We start from the raw sequence: 22,119 nt of genomic DNA, 5'->3' as shown, positions 1-22,119 counted from the left end.
GCAAGGGACAAAGGCAAATGAATAGAATAAAAAGTATATTCAGAAAACATAGATGATACAAAATAAAATACTAGTCACACAAAAACCTCCAACTTCAGAATCATAATGTGTTAAGACAAAGCTCGACTCACTGCAGTTGTTCAACACCAAACAGAGCAGAAATTGACCAGTTCAATTTAGATGAACAATTTTACAAGAGTGGACCACCGAACTGTACTGCCCCCAAATGTTTTGTAGCACAGGTCTTGATAGAAAGTTGAGTGGTTGTGCAGTGATGAGCTGAAGAGCCAACACCCAAAACTGACGTGTAAGCTTTTTTTTTTCGGGGTGATTGCTTGATGTTATGTCTGTTTTGATGCTGGCAGTTGATGGTGCTCCATGGATATAGATATATATATACACTCACAATACTTTTGTCTGTAGATCAATAAAAAGTTTAATAAAAAAAAAACTGACAGAAAAGTGTAAATAAACAGATTGTACATGGTACAGCTGCTCCTGCGTTCCGTCAACATCTCATTTCTTCTGCTTTGGTGGCGGTCTGAGGAAGGACGGAAAAAGGCATCATTTAAAACTGGACAGTTTAGAAACCATTGTGAGATCCACCTCCAAATAGCTGTTCAGCTCTCGTAGCATTAGTAAACTGCCATGAATACACGAGAACCATTTTAGTGGAAAACAGTTATGTAGTATTGATGTGCGCACACTAGACTTTTCTATTGTGACTTGGATGAAGTTCTGATTACATTTGATAGCCAATTAATGCAGAAATCCAGGTACCATATTTTTAAGACTTAAATTACAGTCAAGACTTAAATTTTCTCCAAAATGGACAGGGCGCCTAATAACACAGGGTGCCTTATCTAGGCACTGGGTTCCAAAATCTGAATGCTGTTTTGTGACGAAGATGAGCGCTGCGCTTGACTGATTGATGTGCCGACACATTGCTTATGAGAGGAAAGGCGGATCTAACTCAGGGCAGCATGCAGACATTAAACTGGTGGTGGTGGGGGAAACTATGGCAATCGAGCAGCTGTGAGATTTCAAGCTCATGTAATACAACTAAAACCTTATGAGAACAATTTCTACACACTTACAAAACACACACAGTAAATATGTAATGGGTGAAATCTGAGCAAAAAGCTACCATTGGAGAGACGAGTACCAATAAACCAGATCGAGCATAATTTGTAGATTTGCAAATCCAGTATTTTCACCAACACATTTGATGAGACCTTTCAGCTTTAAGGTTGGTCCAGCAGATGGAGCTGTTAAACCCAGTAGGAAACATACCTGTAAATGCCCACTACCACAGCATGATCTCTTTCATAGGGCTCCAGCGTGAGCTGCTCCTGTGGTTTCATATTCTCTGCTGTCATCTTCTTTACTTCTGAGGCAAACACAGCCTCTGGTGCAGCAGTCGAGTCTATACAGTTCGCCTGTTTAAAGTTGAAAGACGCCCAAGCATTAGACTGGTGTTATGCTGTATTGCAGTGGTCACCAACATGGTGCCCGCGGGCACCAGGTAGCCCGTGAAGACCACTTGAGTAGCCCGCCAGTGCCTGGACATTGTGATTTGCTAGTAGAAATTATGATTTAAAAATGCAAACATTGGCAGTACTGTGAGACATTTCGAAACACGATCAAAGTCTGACAATTTAAATCATCAAGTATTAAAAATAACACATCCTCATATTATTGAAGGTATTTTGGACAAATATGTTATTTCAGACGTGTATCAATTTGGTAGCCCTCCACCCAATCGGTACACATGAAGTTGCTCTCACCCTCAAAAATGTTGGTGACACCTGCTGTATTGTGTTTGATAACTTCAAACCCAAAATGAATTTGCGTCTACTCCTCAACTGACATTTCAACTTTCATATCTGGAAATTTCCTCAAGCTTAGTGTGTCAGTGTCATCCACATTTAGTCACGAATTGTGAGCAAGAAGTCAGACAAACATTCAATATAGTTTGAAAATTCTAGCCAAGTTAAACCTTAAATGAAACTATCAAATTTCTACAGAGATGTTTTCTTTTCCATCTTCTATCTCATGACAAACAACATAACCTCTTCAATGTTAGGAGGAATAACTGAAGATAGTCATCAGCGTACCTTTATGGAGATGACAAAGTGGCCTCCATTCTTCAGGAAGTTGTGAGCATTCAAGGCAACAATCCTAGTCTGGTCTGGCTGGGCAACGTCAGCAAAAATTACATCCACCATGCCTACATAGAAATAGTGCATATATTACACACCCTCATCGATATTGTGCATAATTTTAGAATCCTCACAGATGACACCATGATACATTATTCTAGCACAGGTCTACCAAAATTAACCTGTTGCCAACAAGGCTTCAGTATGTAGGCAACTGAAGTGCCCATACCAAAAGGAATTTAATTTAAATGTTTAAAAAGCCAACATTAAAATTTAAATCCCAAAACACTACAGTGCTGTGAAATAGTACTTGCCTCCTTGATTTCCGTTTTTTGCGTATTTATCACATACCAAGGTTTTTGTTCATCAAACCACTTTAATATCATACAGACTAGGGATGTGAATCTCAGCACTGAGGACGATTCGATACACATCACGATCCACTGCCAGCGATGCGATACTTAAACGATACATGGAATTTTCTGGCGATACGATGCGATACGTTTCACCGTCGTCACGATGCGATACGATTCGATACACATTAAGTTCAAATCAATGCGATCCGATACGATACAATGCAATTTGTTGTGATATTGTGCAATTAAACATGATGCAAATAAGCAAAGAAAAAAAGCTTTTAAAAAGATGGAATTCAGTATGGTATTACAAAAAGGATACCACTTTATTCCTTATAAAGAGTAGAACTTGTAAAACAACTTATTTAAGCCCTTTCACAATTGGGTTTTGTGCAAAGAAAATGTAAACAATTTGGCACCTGAGACTCACAGCTGTTGCTATAGTGTAAACACAAACAGACTATTCTCACTGAGTGTCTTATATGAAATATAATTTATATATATATATATATATATATATATATATATATATATGAATCTATAGCGCAAGATGTCCACCCATCCACTGTAAGTGCAACTCTTTGCGCACTGTTCAGCGACACAGTAATCTCACTTCTCACTTTGTTGTACACATCGGGAATATGTTTGTAAGTGAACACAGACCTGTCTGGTATTTTATACCTGGGTTCCAAAACGTGCATGAGCTGTCTGAAACCCTCGTTGTCTACCACGCTAAGGCTGGAGGTCTTTGCATATGAAATAAGCAGTGGCCTTAGTTATAGCCATTGCGCGGTCACAGTGAGTTGCAAGGGGACTCCCAAAATAAGAGGCAATTTTTTTCTGATCCTGACCTGGTTTACCAAGAGTTTCTCCGGTGTCCGACGAGGAACTGGGCGTGGAAGCGGGGGAGCGGGAGGGAAACTTGTCGGTGATCTGGTGCCATCGTTTTAAGTAGGTCTGCATATTTGTGGTTCTGCCGTTGTATGGCTTCTTAGTGCGACATCTTTCTTTTCGAAGCCGTAATATTTCCAAACATAAGATTTTAATGTTGCGGCTGCATTAAATATAGTAGTTTCCTCGCCTCCCCTTGCGCTAACTTCCATAATGTTTCGCTATTTGTGTTCTGGACTGTATGTGACGCACGGCTACCGTCCGTATTCAACACAAAACGCAAAGCAATGATTCATTGCGCCTAGGAAAGGGCAGATATGTGACGTTTAAAATGAATAAAACGGCGCTTGAATTGGATTTTACCGATACCCATCAATGCATCGTGATGAATCGCGATTTCACCCGTCAATCGCGTCGTACCCAGTGAATGAGCCGATGCACTCGGATCGCGCACGTGCGCATCGATGTATCGATTATTTTCCACACCCTTAATACAGACCTTCCAAAGGAAATACGAAATGCAGTTTCTAAATGCCAATTTAATTTACTGTGACTAACGCTGAGTTCAATTTCCCAGGCAACACTCTAGTGCCACATTTTGTGAATCAAGAAATCAAAAAATGGAATCTGTCAGACAAAGTGAAGTAGGCTACAAGATCTCAAGAAACAAACGCATCATGCCACGATCCAAAGAAATTAGCATAAAAAGTTGTTGAAATCCATCAGTCTGGAAAAGGTTGTTAAGCCATTTCTATGACTCTGGGTCTTAAGCAAATCACTGTCAGAGCCATTATCTACAAATCAATAAAACTGGGAACAGTGCTAAACATTTCCAGGAATTGTCGAACAGCTTGATTGTGTGCGATATTCCAATTGGTTTGATGAACAGAAACCTTTGTGTGTGATAAATATGCAAAGAACGCGGAAATCCAGGAGGGTGAAAAAAATGAAATTGCAATTTACAGACACAGACATTACAGTTGATTGGTTTGAGCTGTGCCATAAGCAGAGTCTACTTACCAACCAACATTCTGTACTTGTGTGGGTGACGAGCATCTTCAATGATGGGTATGATGTTGGTGCGTTTCTTTGCCACATTGAGGAGGTCACGACCCGATCTGTGAGAAAACTCTACAGCATACACCAGCCCCTCCTGCAACACAGTATGTTGCATGTGTATACGTAACGTTTACATGAAGTGATATGGAATATGATCCTTCTCGGTCGAGATTTTAATGTGTGTAACTTTTTGCCCATTTATGAGAAAAATCATGTGAGGTCGGACTGGACAAAGTTTGCAACAGTGGGACACAGTCATTCATGGGCCTTCTTTGGACTTCCACACAATTTCAGAAAAATAAAAATAGACAAACTCCCTTTATGATTTCTTTATGATTCAAGGAAAAGCAAACCCAGCTACAAAACAAGTAACGGAGCTGAAACCATCTGAGCTGCACTACTGGCGAGGAAGAAATACATAAAATCGGCCTTCCGAGAATTACGCCCACCATTTGCTATTTTTAAATCCAGCAAAAAAAAAAAAGCCTGATATTTTATCTGTCAATTTAAGGCATAGATTCAAAATATGAAATGGGGGGGGGGGGGGGGGGATTTACAGAAAACTCATCGGCCACATCATATACGAGTTTGAAGCATTGTTGCAATCGGCTTCATGCATTAGGTCTGACATCGCCAAGATTTATGGTCAGGGTTTTTGGGATCGGTCAGGAAGTTTGGGGGGTGGGACAAAACTCTCACAAGGTGGTGCTATACATCACATATACAATGGCAGCACAGAATGACCCCGGAGTGAAGGAGGGTTGTGTATACTGTAATGTCTTATTTTGCGTATCCCATCAATGCTGTTCCTGACAGATCATGGATTTATGGCATTAGTCGATCAACGGTGTTGCATAAAATGCAAAATATGGACCTATTTCATTCCAGTTGATCATATTGGTGTACCTGTCAACACCGTTTGTCTGCCCAATTGCGTTGTTTTCACGTCATTCATGTCCACACAGAGAGTGATTGATACGTGTAGATTTGGGGCAAATCACTTTAACTGTTATTTTGGGGGGTTTTTTAAACCATTGTGTAACAATAGATATTGACAGCTAAATCACCAATCTACAGTATGTATACACATATCATTTTATGTGTACATATGAAAATAGCTCAGCTGATTTCCCCCGCAGCCCTGAGTTGAACAATCAATCATTTGACATCACTCACATGTGTGTGTCAAGTCAAATTCGACATGTACGTTGTGAGAATGTGACAGAGGGACAACACTCACCGGCCCAACAATGTCAGAGACATGAGATACTGTTGTACCCGAGGCAGCCCCCAGGTACATTACTTTCGCTCCAGGTTTTATATGGATCTGGTCAACCCCTCCCAAGATGGCCGCTGCCAGCTTGGAACGGAATGGGTTCCATGCTCTGTATTCAATCTTCGTCTCTCCCTCCTTATGAAGAGTAAAAACAAATGATGCAAAACTAGCGACACAGATTAGGCTGCTGCAACAACAACAGTAAAAATGCACTTCAGACTCACCTCCACACTCATCCTCTTCTCTCCATACACAGATTCTCCTACCACCATGTTCTTGGTCACCAGAGCATCCTCCTTCCCCCTGCAGATGAAGACCCCTTAGGAGACAAACAAGAGTTAATGCCGTCAATGAGCTAAAACGAGCAACTCAGGCAGAATGTAGCTGCTGCATACAAAACTCGTCTTTCAGTTAAGATGAATCACTTGAACGTGCCATCTTGAAACCAATTCTTATTTAGACAGGACTTTGGTTGCATCTTATAGCAGTAAGAGCACAGACAGCAAAAATGTGAGATTTCAGCAAGTAGTTGGCAATGCGCTCCATACAAAAGGGGGAAAAAATATGAAGACAATTTATGAATGGTGAACTGCTGGTAATGTGTTTTATGAAAGGGCACCAACTATCAATCCAAATACAGAAATAGCACCCATAACTGACACTGCCTTAAAATATATATATTTAATTTGAATTTGGTGAAATTCTTGCACATGTGCACGCTTTGTGAAACACCCCAAGTTCCATCCATCCATTTTCTGATCCGCTTCATCCTCACGAAGTTGGCGGAGGGTTCTGGAGCCTATCCCATCTGTCTTTGGGCAGTAGGCGGGGGACACCCTGAACCGGTTGCCAGCCAATCGCAGGGCACACAGAGACAAACAAACATCCACGCTCACACTCACAATAAGGGACAATTTAGAGTGTTCCATTAACCTGCCAAGCATGTTTTGGGTATGTGGGAGGAAACCGGAGTACCCAGAGAAAACCCACACAGGCACAAGGCAAACATGCAAACTCCACATAGGAAGGCCAGAGCTAGAATTGAACCCTGCACCTCTGCAGTGAGGCCGACGTGCTAATCACTCTCCCACCGGGCCGCCCAACACCCTAAAATCAAAATCAGTTATGTGGATGCAATAATTTACAATAGTCTTTACAATCAAATAATCTGTATGTAGTTTTTAGGGTTACAAGCGGCCGAAATGAGTTTTCTCCGCAGGGTGTCCGGGCTCTCCCTTAGAGATAAGGTGAGAAGCTCGGTCATCCGGGAGGGGCTCAGAGTCGAGCCGCTTCTCCTCCACATCGAGAGGAGCCAGATGAGGTGGCTTGGGCATCCGATTCGGATGCCTCCTGAGCGCCTCCCCGGTGAGGTGTTCCGGTCATGTCCCACCGGGAGGAGACCCAGAGGAAGACCCAGGACACGCTGGAGAGACTATGTCACCCACCTTGCCTGGGAACGCCTCGGGATCCCCCGGGGAGAGCTGGAAGAAGTAGCTAGGGAGAGGGAAGTCTGGGCTTCCCTGCTAAAGCTGCTGCCCCCGCGACCCGGCCCCGGATAAGCGGTAGATGATGGATAGTTTTTAGGGTCATACAAGACATGTTTGAAATGATTAACAATTTTTAGATCATTGAGACATATTTACAATTGAAACTATCAATAAAGGCAATTACACGATCAACATTTTTAGGGGGTGTCAAACACTCTACACAGCACGGCTCTGTCCTTAAATAGTGGGGAGATTACTGTACATTGATTTCATACTGCGAAACAGTTGTATTACCCTTTTAATTTAGATTTTTTTTTAAACTATCAACTGCAGTGTTGCTGATAGAACCGAGTCGGTTTCTAAATTATTGGACAAATTAACATTGAAAGTCAGCTATGTATGTACTGTATGTAGAAGAAAAAAAGAGGAAACAGAAAAAAAACAGAAAACTGGAGGAACAACCTTCATGTCTATGTGGCTCCACCAAAACTTTCCTTCCAGCTCCAAAGCCTCCTCGACCCCCCCTTCCTCCTCTTCCTCTTGGGGTACCTCTGCCTCCTCCACGACCCCTGAATCCTCCTCCCTCTGGAGACCTGAATCCACCTTGGGGAAACAAAAGTTGCATCTCACGTCAAGTTTAACTTGTCAAATCATCTATTGCACAGAAACATACACAAAAGTGTTCCGCTGTGAGATAATCTGTTGAATTGGTCCTTTAAAAAAAGGTTAAGAAAAAAAAAATTCATCTCAAAGTGTAAAGCAATAATCAGAATGTTTGTACAATCTTCAAAATCTGGATTCACAATTCTTTTTAATTGATTTGAAAGGACAAAAAAAAACCACCACCAACAACAACAACTGTCCATTTCCCAAAGTGTTGTATTCCTAAATTCCTCAAGTCTTACCTCTTCCTCTGAATCCGCCACGGCCGCCACGATCACCAAATCCTCCTCGCCCTCCACGGTCACCGAATCCTCCTCTGCCACGACCTCCTCGGGGACTGAACCCTGTTGAAGGAGAAGGGACAGTGGAATATCATCAAAAAAATCACACATTTGCATTTGGGTTATGTTTCAAAACGGCAACAGTTAACATTTACATATGACCATATAATTAATTTTTTTTACTTAACTGCACATGCACCAAAATATTTCAGCTGCTAAAATAAAAGGTTATAAGATAAGAAATCCTTTATTAGTCTTGCAATGGAAAAATTCCCAACGCAACAAATGTATAAAAAGGTATAATTAAAAATGTGGTAATTGTATCAGAAATGTGTATTTACCAATGATTAATATTTGATTTAATATATATTTGAGAAAAAAACTCAGGTGACAACAGAATATTGCACATCATTCAAAACATTTTAGGCTCCCTTGTCCTTTTGGAGTAAAAAGTTTTTAGGTAAGTACAATATAAGGTAGCAAACAGAACTGAAAATACGATGGGTATCACAGAAATTGCATTTGAAACATTAAACTAAGACTATGTTGGTGACTAAAATGCACAAAATTGACTGTGACTCAAGTGTTTGTGGAAATGAGGAGTTCCATGGGAGATGCTCATCCTCATAAAGAAGGGGTATGTGTCACGTGAAGAACAGAATTTGGACCCAGAAGCAGAAATGATACAGCAAGTTGAAAGTATTTTCTTTCTAAGAAATTAGGGTTGGATGTAGAAGACATGAGGTGTCACTCTGACCGGGAGAAAGCTCATAGACATAATAAACAGAAAATGCATAGCAATTGACACATCAAGGTTGTGACTGGTCACAACATCAAGGGCATAAACAGTAGCCAAACACAACAACAAGAGGATCTTTGTTGCAGAGACCATAATCAACATACTATGCCTTATTCACAACTTGACCCTAAATATTAACGTTAAAATGTAATAATTAAAGCAAATCTGAATGAGCGACTGACTTGAATATCTCGAGACAGTCGGAACAAAACAAGCAAAAAGCACTTTTACATCAGGTGTTTTGCAACAAATAGTATCGAATGCGACTTAATATGGGACTAAGCATTTCAATCGATCCAAGAAGAAAACTACAGCGATCATTATTACTGTTCACCTTTGCGAGATTAACACGTAGATTTATTTTAAATACAAAGCCAGCCAGCATACTTGAAACTGTGGTTCAGATATTTGGGTGTTCAGGGTTGAGAAGAAGTACAACACGTGAGTTGAGGCATCATGGCGGATCACCTTAGTTATTTATCCCACGGTAACCAATTCATATACAATGTCTAAAGTATTATGCATCGTATCTGACAAAGAAGAACATTTACAGATACGGTTAATGGAGAGCTTGTATCGTCTAATAAAGTTGACGAGGAAGCAGGACCACGTGCAGGTTCACGCGTTCGGATAACAATGACGCAGTGAAAGAACAAATAAGTTCCAAAACGCAATATTATTTTCTTTACCTGGCCTCATGGTACGCTATGCTTTTAAAGAGCTGAGTCGACGACGCAGAAATTTTCAGTCTTCTCCAGTACGTCAGCGATTACGAGCAATCCCCAAGCACATGGTCGACTACCGGATGAACAGCACGACTACTTCCGTCGCTCGTATTCTTCTTCTGTTCCCTCTAAGGGCTATTTGACTGGGTTTTCAAATTCTCATTGCCCTCTATTGGCCGTAATTTTGTGTGCAAGGGGAAAACGTGCTGTTCGGTCACTATACCACCGATTTTGGTTCGCATTGCCGGCAGTAAGTCGGAATTGTTTCCAGTAGGGGTGGGACTCCGCCAAGGCTGCCCTTTGTCGCCGATTCTGTTCATAGCCTTTATGGACAGAATTTCTAGGTGCAGCCGAAGCGTTGCGGGGGTCCGTTTTGGGGGCCTCAGTATTGCATCCCTGCTTTTTGCAGATGATGTGGTGCTGTTGGCTCCTTCAAACGGGGCTCTCCAACTCTCACTGGAGCGTTTCGCAGCAGAGTGTGAAGCGGTTGGAATGAAAATCAGCACCTCCAAATCTGAAACCATGGTCCTCAGTCGGAAAAAGGTGGAGTGCCCCCTCCGAGTCGGGGAGGAGATCTTGCCCCAAGTGGAGGAGTTCAAGTATCTTGGGGTCTTGTTCACGAGTGGGGGCAGCGGTAGATCGACAGGCGGATCGGCGCAGCGTCTGCTGTGATGCGGACGTTGTATCGGTCTGTCGTGGTGAAGAAGGAGCTGAGCCAAAAGGCGAAGCTCTCAATTTACCGGTCGATCTACGTCCCAACCCTCATCTATGGTCACGAGCTATGGGTCATGACCGAAAGAACGAGATCCCGGATACAAGCGTGGGTGTCCGGGCTCTCCCTTAGAGATAAGGTGAGAAGCTCGGCCATTCGGGAGGGTCTCAGAGTCGAGCCGCTTCTCCTCCACATCGAGAGGAGCCAGATGAGGTGGCTTGGGCATCTGATTTGGATGCCTCCTGAGCGCCTCCCTGGTGAGGTGTTCCGGGCATGTCCCACCGGGAGGAGATCCCGAGGAAGACCCAGGACACGCTGGAGAGACTATGCCACCCACCTGGGCTGGGAATGTCTCGGGATCCCCCGGGCAGAGCTGGAAGAAGTAGCTAGGGAGAGGGAAGTCTGAGCTTCCCTGCTAAAGCTGTTGCCCCCGCGACCCGGCCCCGGATAAGCGGTAGATGATGGATGGATGGATGGATGGGTGGATGGATGGATGGATGGGGAAAACGTGTTGTAAATACTGTAGGTATTTTCCCTCTTCTCAAATACTGTACTGATGTTTTTTCCATAATTTTTACGCTTCACGATCAACGTTTAAGATCACCAAATACATCTACATATCCGACAAGTAAAAATAAAATACGGCATACCTGGTGATTGTATTTATTAAGGAGAAAAATGCTACCTGGACTCGTGTGGAAAAAGTATACCCAAACCTCATAACGTGTTGAGTAATCCTCAGCAGTAGCAACTGAAATCAACCGATTTCTGCAATCTGAAATAAATCTTCCCTCTTTGCAGATTTCCTTTAATACAGGAACACTGGGGATTATGAACATGAATGGCCCTCAAAAGGGCACATAGAGACAAACAACAATCCACTCTCACACCTAGTGACGACAGAAAGTGTTCTATTAACCTGCCATGCATGTTTTTAAAATGTGGGAGGAAACCGGAGTATCCGGAGAAAATCCACACAGGCACGGGTAGAACATGCAAACTCCACACAGGAAGGCAGGATTTGAAATTGAACCCTGCACCTTTTTACTGTGAGGCTGATACGCTAACCCCTTGTCCACGGGACACCCTATTTACAAATCATGTTCAAACCAAATTTATTTAAATACACTGCGAAGACGGGATTTAATGTTGAAAATGTGAACGTTTTTTTTGTTTTGTTTTTGTAAATCATTGTGAACTTGGAATTTTATGGCTGCAACACTTTCCAAAATCACTATCTATCTATCTATCTATCTATCTATCTATCTATCTATCTATCTATCTATCTATCTATCTATCTATCTATCTATCTATCTATCTATCTATCTATCTATCTATCTATCTATCTATCTATCTATCTATCTATCTATCTATCTATCTATCTATCTATCTATCTATCTATCTATCTATCTATCTATCTATCTATCTATCTATCTATCTATCTATCTATCTATCTATCTATCTATCTATCTATCTATCTATCTATCTATCTATCTATCTATCTATCTATCTATCTATCTATCTATCTATCTATCTATCTATCTATCTATCTATCTATCTATAGCAGGGGTGCCCAAACTTTTTGGATCGAAGATCTACTTTTTGATCAACTAACCTCACGGGATCTACCCTTACCGGCGCGCGCGCACACACACACACACACACACACACACACACACACACACACACACACACACACACACACACACACAAATTAAAGATTTACCTGCTTTATTTTATTTTTTAAATATTTTTTTTTGTGAAAATGAGACTGATTAGTGTGCAGTGTATATTAACACAAAAAATATATTACTAACATGTACAAAGACACACAAATGGTTGTTTGTTTTTTTTCTTCTCGACACTCCTCGGATCTACTTGGGACCTGTCTTAGATCTACCGGTAGATCAGGATCTACCTAATGGGCACCCCTGATCTAGAGAGATAGTATTGTAATATCTGTTTCTTGTATTTGTGTGACATCATAGGGAGGGGAGGGGCCAGGTTGGGGGGATATTGGCTCCGGGAGTTAGTCTGAGGGAGGAGCGCATGGGCGTGAGTTGTGGCGAACAGCAACTCCTTGAATGCGTGTGTTTATTACTTATTTTTTTTATTAAAAATGATTAAGAGTATCAGCGACTGCGAGCATCCTTCTCTCCGCTACTGAGGGGCATTACAGTATGATCATCTCAGCTGTTTATGAAATCGGTTTAACGCATGCGCAGTAACAATGAGTCACCACTATTGATGACGGAAGTTGACGTTTGGGGCTGACACGTCACGGACGAGGGTACTGAATGGAAGATGGCGAGCACCTATGAGAGTTTCAATTTGTGAGTATACAGCGTTGCTTTGTTTTGCACTTTAAGACAATTAGGCATCTGTGATACTGCCTGAACAACTAAGTCAGCGAAATAATGGCAGGTTGAATCGAATGACGGACAATCGCTTTAACGCGTACGTCCCCGGTTCTGCGACGAAAACACGTTTGACACTCGACAAAGTTTTTGTGGCTTTGCTAACTGATTTATTATATATTCAAATGTTTTGTGGAATGGCGCCATCTGTTTTTAGCCAATACATACGCGTTAGCCTCAGACATTGCCCATTCTTAACAGTTGTTGTTTGCTTCTGTTAAATTGCATTATTTTGCGAGAATGAAGCATGAGGCGTTAGCAGCTGCTTTCTTCCCATTCCAGGCGCACTACAGCTGATAAATTTTACATCGAGGCTTGTGACGATGGCTCTGGGGACGTGTTGGCCATCGATAGGGTGTCAACTGAGATGACGCTCACAAGTAGGCATTCGTTTTGTTGTAAACATTCAAAACCAACCATGTGCGAGATCACTATTCATGGATGAATTCATCTTCACTGTTGTAATGGTACTTACTTACATATTAACGTTTGAATTTTGTGCACACTAACTACTGCAATTGCATGTCCCCGCTATCGTTCACAGCTAAGAAGGACATTCCTGCATCTGCTGAGACCAGGCCAATATGTGGACTCATGGGGACAATACGCTTGGTGGCAGGTAGTATGTTAAACAGTAAACCGTGAAATATCTGGTCTTGGACAAACCTAATATCCTCATCCTTCAATGGTTGTGTTAGGTATGTACATGATCATCATCACGAAGAAGAAGAAGGTGGGGGACCTACTTGGCCATGCTGTATGGAAGGCTCTGGACTTTGATGTCATCTCTTATAAGAAGACAATTCTACATCTAACTGACAACCAGGTGGAATGTCTGTCTTTGAATTGGATTGGATACAACTTTATTGTCAAATGTGCAGCACAGATGCCATTTGACATCAATGATTGAACTTGTACCAGAGTTCTTTGTTCACTTTTGATGTTTCTGTTGTCTCTTGTGTCAATCATAAACACCAACAAATAAAACAGATGGAAATGTAATGCCTACATTCTATAAACATGATTATTCAAGATTTAGCAGCAAGCATAACATGCTGCAAAAGGCCTCTGTTCTGTCCTGTGGCGCTCACTTTTCATTCTTTTTTTTAAAGATGCAAGACGACAAGACCTTCTTGTCCATGATCAGCAATGTACTACATACAGACAGCTTCTACTTTGCAACAGACTACGACCTGACCCACACTCTGCAACGCCTGGCCAACACCAGTCCTGAATTTCAGGAGATGAGCCTTCTTGAGAGGGTGTGTATATGGATGTATCTCAAGCGCTCTGATCGCTCCCTGAAATTGCAGACTGCTGACCGCTAACAACTTCCCTTCCCCAATGTATTACACAAAAATATGTAACATTAATAACATACTGGGAGCAGACCACTCTACCACTGCCGCCCCATGTCATTCATATCCTCATGCCAATAAGGAATAACTATGCTAAACAATTAGATGAAACAGGAAAAGCTTTGTGGAATTGAACAGCTTACTTTACTTTTAATTGCAGGCAGATCAGCGTTTTGTCTGGAATGGCCACCTGTTGAGGGAATTCATTGCACAGCCTGAGGTAATGCATTTGTTTACTCTTATAAGATATAAATGTGAGAGTCATGTCACTCATCTCGGATAGATACATTTTAACTTTGAGGAATTGGGACATGTGGTGCTGAAAGTCTGTCTGACAATTTTTCCTGTTTTTTTTAACAGTTGCACAAGTTTGTGTACCCTGTTGTCCATGGATGTATCCTCTCGTTGTTATCTGAAAGAAACTGTTTATCCCTCCCATTTGAAACTTCTTGAACTTGAATGGCCAACTTGTCCATATTGGTCTTCTCATCAGTCCAAGACTGTCATTTGGATGGCAGGAAGGTGGCGCTCCGTCATCTTTGGCCTGTAGCTCTAATTCCTGACTTTTACTCTTCTGATTTCTTAACACACATTTACCAGTCATCGTCATGAAGTCAAGCTGCATCAATGGGAAACTTTTTGACTGGAGTATCATCTCCAGAAGGAGCTGTTTTAGAGCTGGTGTCCGCTACTACGTCAGAGGTAACAATACTCTGTTATCCACAACATATACTGAACGCCAGTGGAATTTCATTCGGCAGTAATCTTTTGGTATACTAACATGGCCATAAAGTTGACGTCCATAAGAATGTAGCATTGAATAAATATTAAAACTGAAGTTGGACACCTACCTACCGGTATTTGTGCAATAGCCACGATTCGTCCTTGTTTTTCTGTGATGTCCAGACATCATGTTAACTCAAGTTATTTTCCCAAGTGAAATGCAGCCACATTCAGTGGATATTCGGTTGACTTCATATATTGCTTCATGGGATCACATGATTGTAACTTCTTTTTTTCATTACCAGGCATTGATTCAGAGGGCCATGCCGCTAATTACGTGGAGACGGAGCAGGTAGTGCAGTACAACAGTGCGAAGGCTTCCTTTGTTCAGGTGAGCTGATGAATCCCATTGACATTTTCAGATGTCATGAAATATTTGTATGATGTCATCAGTATTTGTATGAATGTGCATGAAATAAATATAACCTCTGTATTTGACCCATCACAGTCGTGGACACAGTAAACACACATTCTTTGTGGAACTCACTGGAGAAGTGGGGCTACTTAAGTTCTCAGGATGTCTGTGTCTTGTTCAACGATAACACAGTCGTGTGCCTGGGGTATTTTAGGGGTGGTTGGTCTTGAACTGGGATCCCTACGGTGGCAGGTTTTGGCTTAGCTGCTTTGATAGATGTCTCTTGCTAGCTAGAAGAGGTAGAAATGTCAATGATGTGGTAAATCCCCCCTCTCCCTTCCAATAATGTTTACATTTGTTTGTACACCCTTGTATGGATGGTGGGAGAAATGTAGGGATATGTATACATTGTTTTATCTCCTTCTCAGACAAGAGGCTCCATACCCTTCTACTGGTCCCAAAGGCCCAACCTGAAGTACAAGCCAAGACCACAGATCAGCAAAACAGTCAACCACGTAAACAACTCTTTTGCATTGCTATACTCGTTAAAGACTTTAATTCTGGTAGTTTACGCATGTGATTTGCCTTTTCCCATGCTTTATTGCTTCAGTTGGATGGGTTCCAGAGACACTTCGATTCACAGATCATCCTTTATGGGAAGCAAGTAATTTTAAATTTGGTAAGATGGTAAAATACAAAAATCACTTTTGATGATAACATTGGTGGTATTTCATGTCTGACTTAATTTTTTTTAATAGTCAGTGCCCACTCACTGAAAACATTTAAATTGGCCTAAAGTAGAAAACAACAACAACAAACATGAACTCGGATACAAAGTCATGGTTAAACAAGAAATTAATTTATGGTAATTGATGCCTTTCAATAGGGCTACTAATCCCCAAACACACACACACACACACACACTTTTCTCAGATCAACCAGAAAGGGTCCGAAAAACCACTGGAGAAGACTTTTGAAAAGATGGTGGCTGGCTTAGGAAACAGCACCATCAAGTAAGAGTCACCCATTATGCACATTCCTTTTCACCTATGGCTCAATTAATGTTTTTCTTCAACAAGATTCACCTTTCTTCAGGTACATAGCATTTGACTTCCACAAAGAGTGCAGTCGGATGAGATGGCATCGTCTTCACATCCTGTTGGACATGGTTGCTGAAATCCAGGAGGAATTTGGGTCAGTTTGCGTCTGCTTTTATTTTTGAGAGAATACTTTACAAGGGGATGGAACTCCGGTTCTTCGAGAGCCATATCTTGCCTGTTTTAGATCGAGAGAGAACAACAAGACAAGAAACATACCTTTCAAATCAAATGTTTTTTTTAAAGATAGTTAAGTAGTGATGTAAGAATTAGAATTAAAACATAATGTGTTACGGGGACACACACACACACACACACACACACACACACACACACACACATATATATATATATATATATTTCCAAATAAACAAAACACATAACCAGAATTTAACGGCATAATAAATTAGCGATATACTTAAAATAACATTGTGGATTTGGGGCACAGATACTTCCTGGTGGATTCAGATGGTACGATACTGTTAAATCAAGAGGGGACATTTCGGAGCAACTGCATGGACTGTTTGGACCGTACAAATGTCATCCAGAGCCTGCTGGCCCGACGCTCACTGCAAGCACAGCTGCGGGTAGGACGGTCATGCTACACACACACATCGTATACACTGGATGAAGTTCTAAACACAGTTGAACTAGTGATGCCTCTTTCGGCAGTGTCTGCGAATGACACACATGATATATGAATTATTGTAAAGTACTAAACTCATGTTGCTGCTCTCTGGTACTGTATTGATGGCTTTCCTTTAGTATCTGTTTACTCGGTAGAGGGAACAGGTATTTTCCAATAGATGGCAGCACAACACAAAACTAAAAAAAAATTGTCAAGTGATATGTTCTACTATCAACCCCAGTGAACAAGCAAGTTCACTGGTTTATTTAGTTCTTAACTCTGTGCTGTGTCAACCACAGAAAATGGGGGTCCTCTACATGAATCAGCACATTGAGGATCAAGCAGACTTTGAAAAGATGTACAAAAACGGTGAGCTGTCTATCACACAATTCTTTTAGTCTTTCACTTTGTGGAATGTTGAACAGGCATTCACTGTATTCAAGTCCTAATAGTAATAGTATGGTCTTGTGACCTCCTTGCCCTGCTTGTTTACCTGCAGCTTGGGCTGACAATGCAGATGCATGTGCCAAGCAATATGCAGGCACCGGAGCATTGAAGACAGACTTCACCAGGTCAGTTATTCAAAACAGCTGTCATCCATAGTTTTATATGGCCATCCAATTGGTCAACTTCACTGCTGTGGTTCACCAACTGAACAAGGACAAACATTGTGAAATGAAGTGGAATGAATTTCGGGTCATACAAATAGAAAGTTTATCCATTTTCCAAATTGAAGTTTGTTTATTCTCTATTGAACACAACTATTCATAACTATTTTACTATGAATTAGTGTCTATTGACGTATGAATTGCCTCTCACTGTCACCAAATTGCTTTTTACGAAACCTATGGAGAAATGTAAGTTCCGATTGGGTTTTTGTTTCTTTAGGACAGGCAAGAGAACTCAGTGGGGGCTGCTGATGGATGGCTGGAACTCTATGATCCGATATTACAAAAACAATTTCTCTGATGGATTTAGACAGGTACAGTATGTCCAAATTATTCAGATCAGGCCCACCTTTGTCATGGATCCAGTATTCGTTTTACATGGGGGCTATAGTATCATAATGGCTGTGTGAATTACCAGCTCAACCGGATTAAATAAAAAAATATATATTATTATTAAATTCAAGTGACAAATCAACTGCAGGCAGATTGAACTAGGCAACTTCTGCTTCCAATTAAGGTTGGAAACAATAAACCGCTTCAACGGGATATGCGTTAGTAAAGGAGAGAGATACAACTGTATTGATAGTTGACTCATTGATACAAAATCAGCTAGAAATCCTTAGATACATTGATTGCAGAGTTACGAATTGGCTTTCCCAGGGAAAGGAATCAGTTGGGTGAGGCTTTACAGGTTACATTCCTAAACAAGATCGAGAGCTCGTAAAGTAATGTTATGTTTGCGACCAAAAGCAGTAGTGTGGGGCAGGAGCGATCAGACTAACTTGATTACATTTCTCAGTTGCGTGCGTCCCTGTTTTCAACACCAAATAGCTTTTCAACAGTTAAGCTACTTTCAGAATCGCTTTGTGATATCAAAATAATGTTCACTGACGGCACTTTTTCCCAGGCAGTTGTAAACATGAAGTGCAACATTACATGATGTTTGTCTGCCGGCAAAAGATACATTGCAGAGTGAAACATGCAACTGTAGACAATTGCGGCGGTTTATACGGCTCTGCAATTTACATGAGCTTTTGAGTCCTCATATAACCTACCGTATTGGCCCGAATATAAGACGGTGTTTTTTTGCATTGAAATAAGAAAAAGTTGGGGTCGTCTAATACTCGGGGTCTAGGCATTATACCCATTCACGACGCTAGATGGCGCCAGATATCATTGAAGTGAATGCTGAACTTGACTCCCCAAGCCAAAGCAAACTCCTGTCACGAAGAATAAAAATAAAAATAGCGGTAGCACGAAGAAGAAAAATAAAAAATAGCGGTAAGAAATAAAAGAGAAGAAAATAATACGAGATAACAGAAAATGGAAAAACGTAGCGACAATCTGGAGAAATGTGGGTGGAAGATTGGCCAGGTTAACCCGCAGCTGAGGAGAAGATGATGTAATTTATTTTTCAAAAACCAGAAGCCATTCATTTACGAATGTGATTGCACTTTAGTTTACGTATTCAAATGTTCAGATATTAAGACTTGAATGAGGCAAAATAACATGTGTTTTCTCTCAAATATGTTGTTATAATCATTTGTTTCAGATGTACTGCAATTATTTTCTGTATAAAAAATTATTTGGTGTTCAAAAGTCTTTTTTCAAACTTGAGTCTTGACAAAGAGGAGGTCGTCTTATAATCAGGGCCATCTTATATTCGGGCCAATACGGTACTTATATTTTAAGATGTTGGTACTGTGTGAAAAGAAACTCCCATGAACATCCAAAACATTCACACCGGTATGTCCCAAAGCTAACAGCAACTGTCAGCTAAGGTAGAACCTCCCCTTTGTACAGTGTTTGCAATGGCGGACCTAGCTTGAATTGGCACCCTGTGTGTCAGACCTCTTTTGGCTCTGAAATATTGTTTGTGCATATTATTTTCTCTACAAAAGTAAATTGTTGTGGTCTATTTAAATAAGATTTTGCTGTTTACATGCTTATAAATCCTGAAAGAAAGTCATTTTAAAGAATTAGGTACAATACATCAATAAATATTAGGCATGTGGACCTAGATGACAAAAGTGCACTTTTCTCTAAGCCCATTTTTTTCTGTTGAATGTGATTGCTTAATTCTGAATACAGCCCTGTGCCCGTTTAAAAAGAGGGTATATGCACTTGTGCAACCATGCTATCTCACTTGTTTTTACTTCCTCACTCTTTTTTTTTTTAATTGAGTCTAGGGTAACTAATAGTGGGAACAAAGTTTAAAGTTATTTATTTTGGTCTAATTTGGACGCACGTAGCACTTTACTGAACCAGTACAATGAGCTTTTTTAAAATTCATTTCAAACAATACGGATGATGAGGTTAACAAGTTGACTTGGCAATTGTTCCACTTTCTTAATTCAAAATTAATTGCCCGCTCCTGATCCAGTTGTATATCGAATCTGCCTCGTGCCAGAAATTCTTTCGTATCAATGTGGCGACCAAAGTACAGGAGTCTTCCTGTGATTTAGAGGCTTCATAAAGCTCTAAAACGGAAGCCGAACTTTGAAGCCACTAGATATACAGCACCTGTTGCTGTTGTTGTCATTTCAGTTTATTCGAGGTTGCACTTTTAACAGCATGCACATGCAAACACATACTGCTCCACGATATCACTTCAGTAATCACATTTGGAATAAATCACTCATTTAAGCCACAACAGTTCACGTGAAAATATACTGTATACTGTACTGTACATTGTTTGTATGTACAATGAGATTGAAAAATATTAACTTGATTAACTTGAAATGCTGCCTGATGAATGACTGTTTTGGCTATTCTGTTCAACTTGATTGAAAACCTGCAATAAAAAAAAAAAATCCCCCCCCCCCCCTCTCTCCCACCACCACCACCACACAGGACTCTATAGACCTGTTCCTTGGTAACTTTGCTGTGGATGAAGCAGATTTGGCAACACCTCTGCGTGAACCCAAAGACTGGAAATTTCTGACGGTAAGCCTGATACAATTTAACGCTTTCATTTTTTGTTTACTTGTTTTAATACAACTTGTCTTTTTTCTTTCTCAGTTGCCTATTATCATGGTGGTGGCATTCTCCATGTGTATCATCTGCTTGCTAATGGCTGGTAGGACAATCATCATTCAAGTGTGAAAAACCATGGTGTACAAATAGAAACTATGTTACTTAATAGTAATTCTGGCGTTCCTCGGTAGGTGACACATGGACGGAGACTCTTGCTTATATTCTGTTCTGGGGAACAGCCAGCGTGGTTACATGCGGCCTGATCCTCTTCAACGGCCGGGACTTTGTCGATGCTCCAAAGTTAGTCCAGAAAGAAAAGCTGGACTGAATGTGTGCGTGTGGAAAGCAGCTCCGTCCGAGCGAGCTCACCACCTCATCCTCTGCCAATTCATCGCTTTACCCCCAGCAGCATCAGCATCATCATCATCATCAGGCCTGGAGCCTTTACTAGTACAGAGGGGGGAGTCGAGGATGGTGGGGAGTCAGTCGGGACACCTCGCATACGACAAGGCGCGCAAGACTGAGACTGAGTATGCATGGACCTGCTGCTATCCACACAGCTGCAACAGAGAGACGGGACAGTCTCGTACAGGCTGCTATGTACACTGAACTTCTGGAGTTAGCACTTGTCCAATGTCACTGTATTTGTTTTTAAGAGGACAACTTTGGGACCTGCATAAAATGTCATTTTTGTCCCATTGATTGGGATCAAACTCAAACAAGCTGTAGATGATTTGCTCTATGTGGCGTTTGCTTTTTCATATCTTATTATGTCAACTCAACTCATGTCAACATACACTGACCTGCAATTACATTATGGCCACTTTTGCAAGTTTATGATATCCAGTAACACATCAAATGTTATGCCTTGACAGATTTTAGTTTTCATCAGCACACTCAAAAAGCGTAATTGTAGTTTGTGGTGGTGTCGAGCTGTACCGCATTATTCTGATTACGGGATTGTTCATAATTACTCTTATGTTGTTAAACAAACACACTTCCGATTATGAATCAGTTCAACTCACATCATTGTGAAATGATGACTTCTCACAGTGCCAATCAAAACTAAGCATTTTTGCCAATGGCATAATATTCAATGCATGTTATTGTGGTGTGCAAGTTGTTACAACAGCAGTGTTCGGTGTATTTTTCCATGCTAAAACACTGCCGGTTTCAGAAGTGTGGCTTTCAGGACCAGACACTCATTGCTGAGGCTCAGAGCAATGCCGCATCTATCGTAATTACCATCACGTACAGTAGCCTCATCAATATATCTTATTGGTCTTTCTTTTTCAAGCACTCTTTTATGTCAATAGAATGATTGCTATCTTCAGTGAGATTACCAGGTGTAATCAGTCAATTCATTCTACCAAAAGTGCTACAATCAGAGGTTGAATGTACGAATAAACATTTAAAATCTCTCCCA

At 41.0% G+C, this 22,119-nt stretch overlaps 2 protein-coding genes across 3 annotated transcripts; one reads left to right on the top strand and one right to left on the bottom strand.

Annotated features, from left to right (window-relative positions):
- Window positions 1-22: 22 nt before the first annotated feature.
- fbl (fibrillarin) lies at window positions 23-9,833 on the bottom strand. The gene is made up of 9 exons (XM_052066597.1): window positions 9,664-9,833; window positions 8,137-8,238; window positions 7,694-7,834; window positions 5,969-6,063; window positions 5,709-5,879; window positions 4,430-4,562; window positions 2,118-2,230; window positions 1,294-1,439; window positions 23-541 (listed from the first exon to the last, which is right to left on the bottom strand). Exons 1-9 carry the CDS (start codon window positions 9,671-9,673, stop codon window positions 517-519), a joined length of 936 nt encoding a protein of 311 aa, XP_051922557.1. The 5' UTR covers window positions 9,674-9,833; the 3' UTR covers window positions 23-516.
- Window positions 9,834-12,594: 2,761 nt separating this feature from the next.
- On the top strand, window positions 12,595-22,119 carry LOC127601379 (phosphatidylinositol-3-phosphatase SAC1-B). 2 transcript variants are annotated; one of them, XM_052066574.1, is made up of 20 exons: window positions 12,595-12,744; window positions 13,111-13,208; window positions 13,373-13,447; window positions 13,527-13,654; window positions 13,941-14,090; window positions 14,347-14,406; window positions 14,547-14,580; window positions 14,787-14,888; window positions 15,215-15,300; window positions 15,753-15,839; window positions 15,935-16,003; window positions 16,258-16,337; window positions 16,420-16,518; window positions 16,870-17,008; window positions 17,349-17,418; window positions 17,549-17,621; window positions 17,938-18,031; window positions 20,571-20,663; window positions 20,739-20,796; window positions 20,885-22,119. In XM_052066574.1, the coding sequence occupies exons 1-20, from the start codon at window positions 12,716-12,718 to the stop codon at window positions 21,019-21,021; spliced, it is 1,761 nt and encodes a 586-aa protein (XP_051922534.1). In that variant the 5' UTR covers window positions 12,595-12,715; the 3' UTR covers window positions 21,022-22,119. The 2 variants fall into 2 exon arrangements, with proteins under 2 accessions (XP_051922534.1, XP_051922535.1); XM_052066575.1 differs by lacking the exon at window positions 12,595-12,744 and adding an exon at window positions 12,759-12,868.

Source organism: Hippocampus zosterae, chromosome 5, assembly GCF_025434085.1.
Source record: "Hippocampus zosterae strain Florida chromosome 5, ASM2543408v3, whole genome shotgun sequence".
In the NCBI taxonomy this organism is placed as follows: Eukaryota; Metazoa; Chordata; class Actinopteri; order Syngnathiformes; family Syngnathidae; genus Hippocampus; species Hippocampus zosterae.
This window is presented reverse-complemented; position numbering and strand designations above follow the sequence as displayed.

Bases quoted from the DNA above. Each gene is read 5' to 3' on its own strand.
- fbl (XM_052066597.1), bottom strand. The intron at 7,835-8,136 runs GTAAGACTTGAG...TGTTTCCCCAAG, and splicing joins TGGCGGATTCAGAGGAAGAG to GTGGATTCAGGTCTCCAGAG. The intron at 4,563-5,708 runs GTGAGTGTTGTC...ACTGTGTTGCAG, and splicing joins TCTCTGACATTGTTGGGCCG to GAGGGGCTGGTGTATGCTGT.
- LOC127601379 (XM_052066574.1), top strand. From the start codon at position 12,716: ATGGCGAGCACCTATGAGAGTTTCAATTT. The intron at 13,209-13,372 runs GTAGGCATTCGT...TATCGTTCACAG, and splicing joins AACTGAGATGACGCTCACAA to CTAAGAAGGACATTCCTGCA. The intron at 17,009-17,348 runs GTAGGACGGTCA...TGTCAACCACAG, and splicing joins CACTGCAAGCACAGCTGCGG to AAAATGGGGGTCCTCTACAT.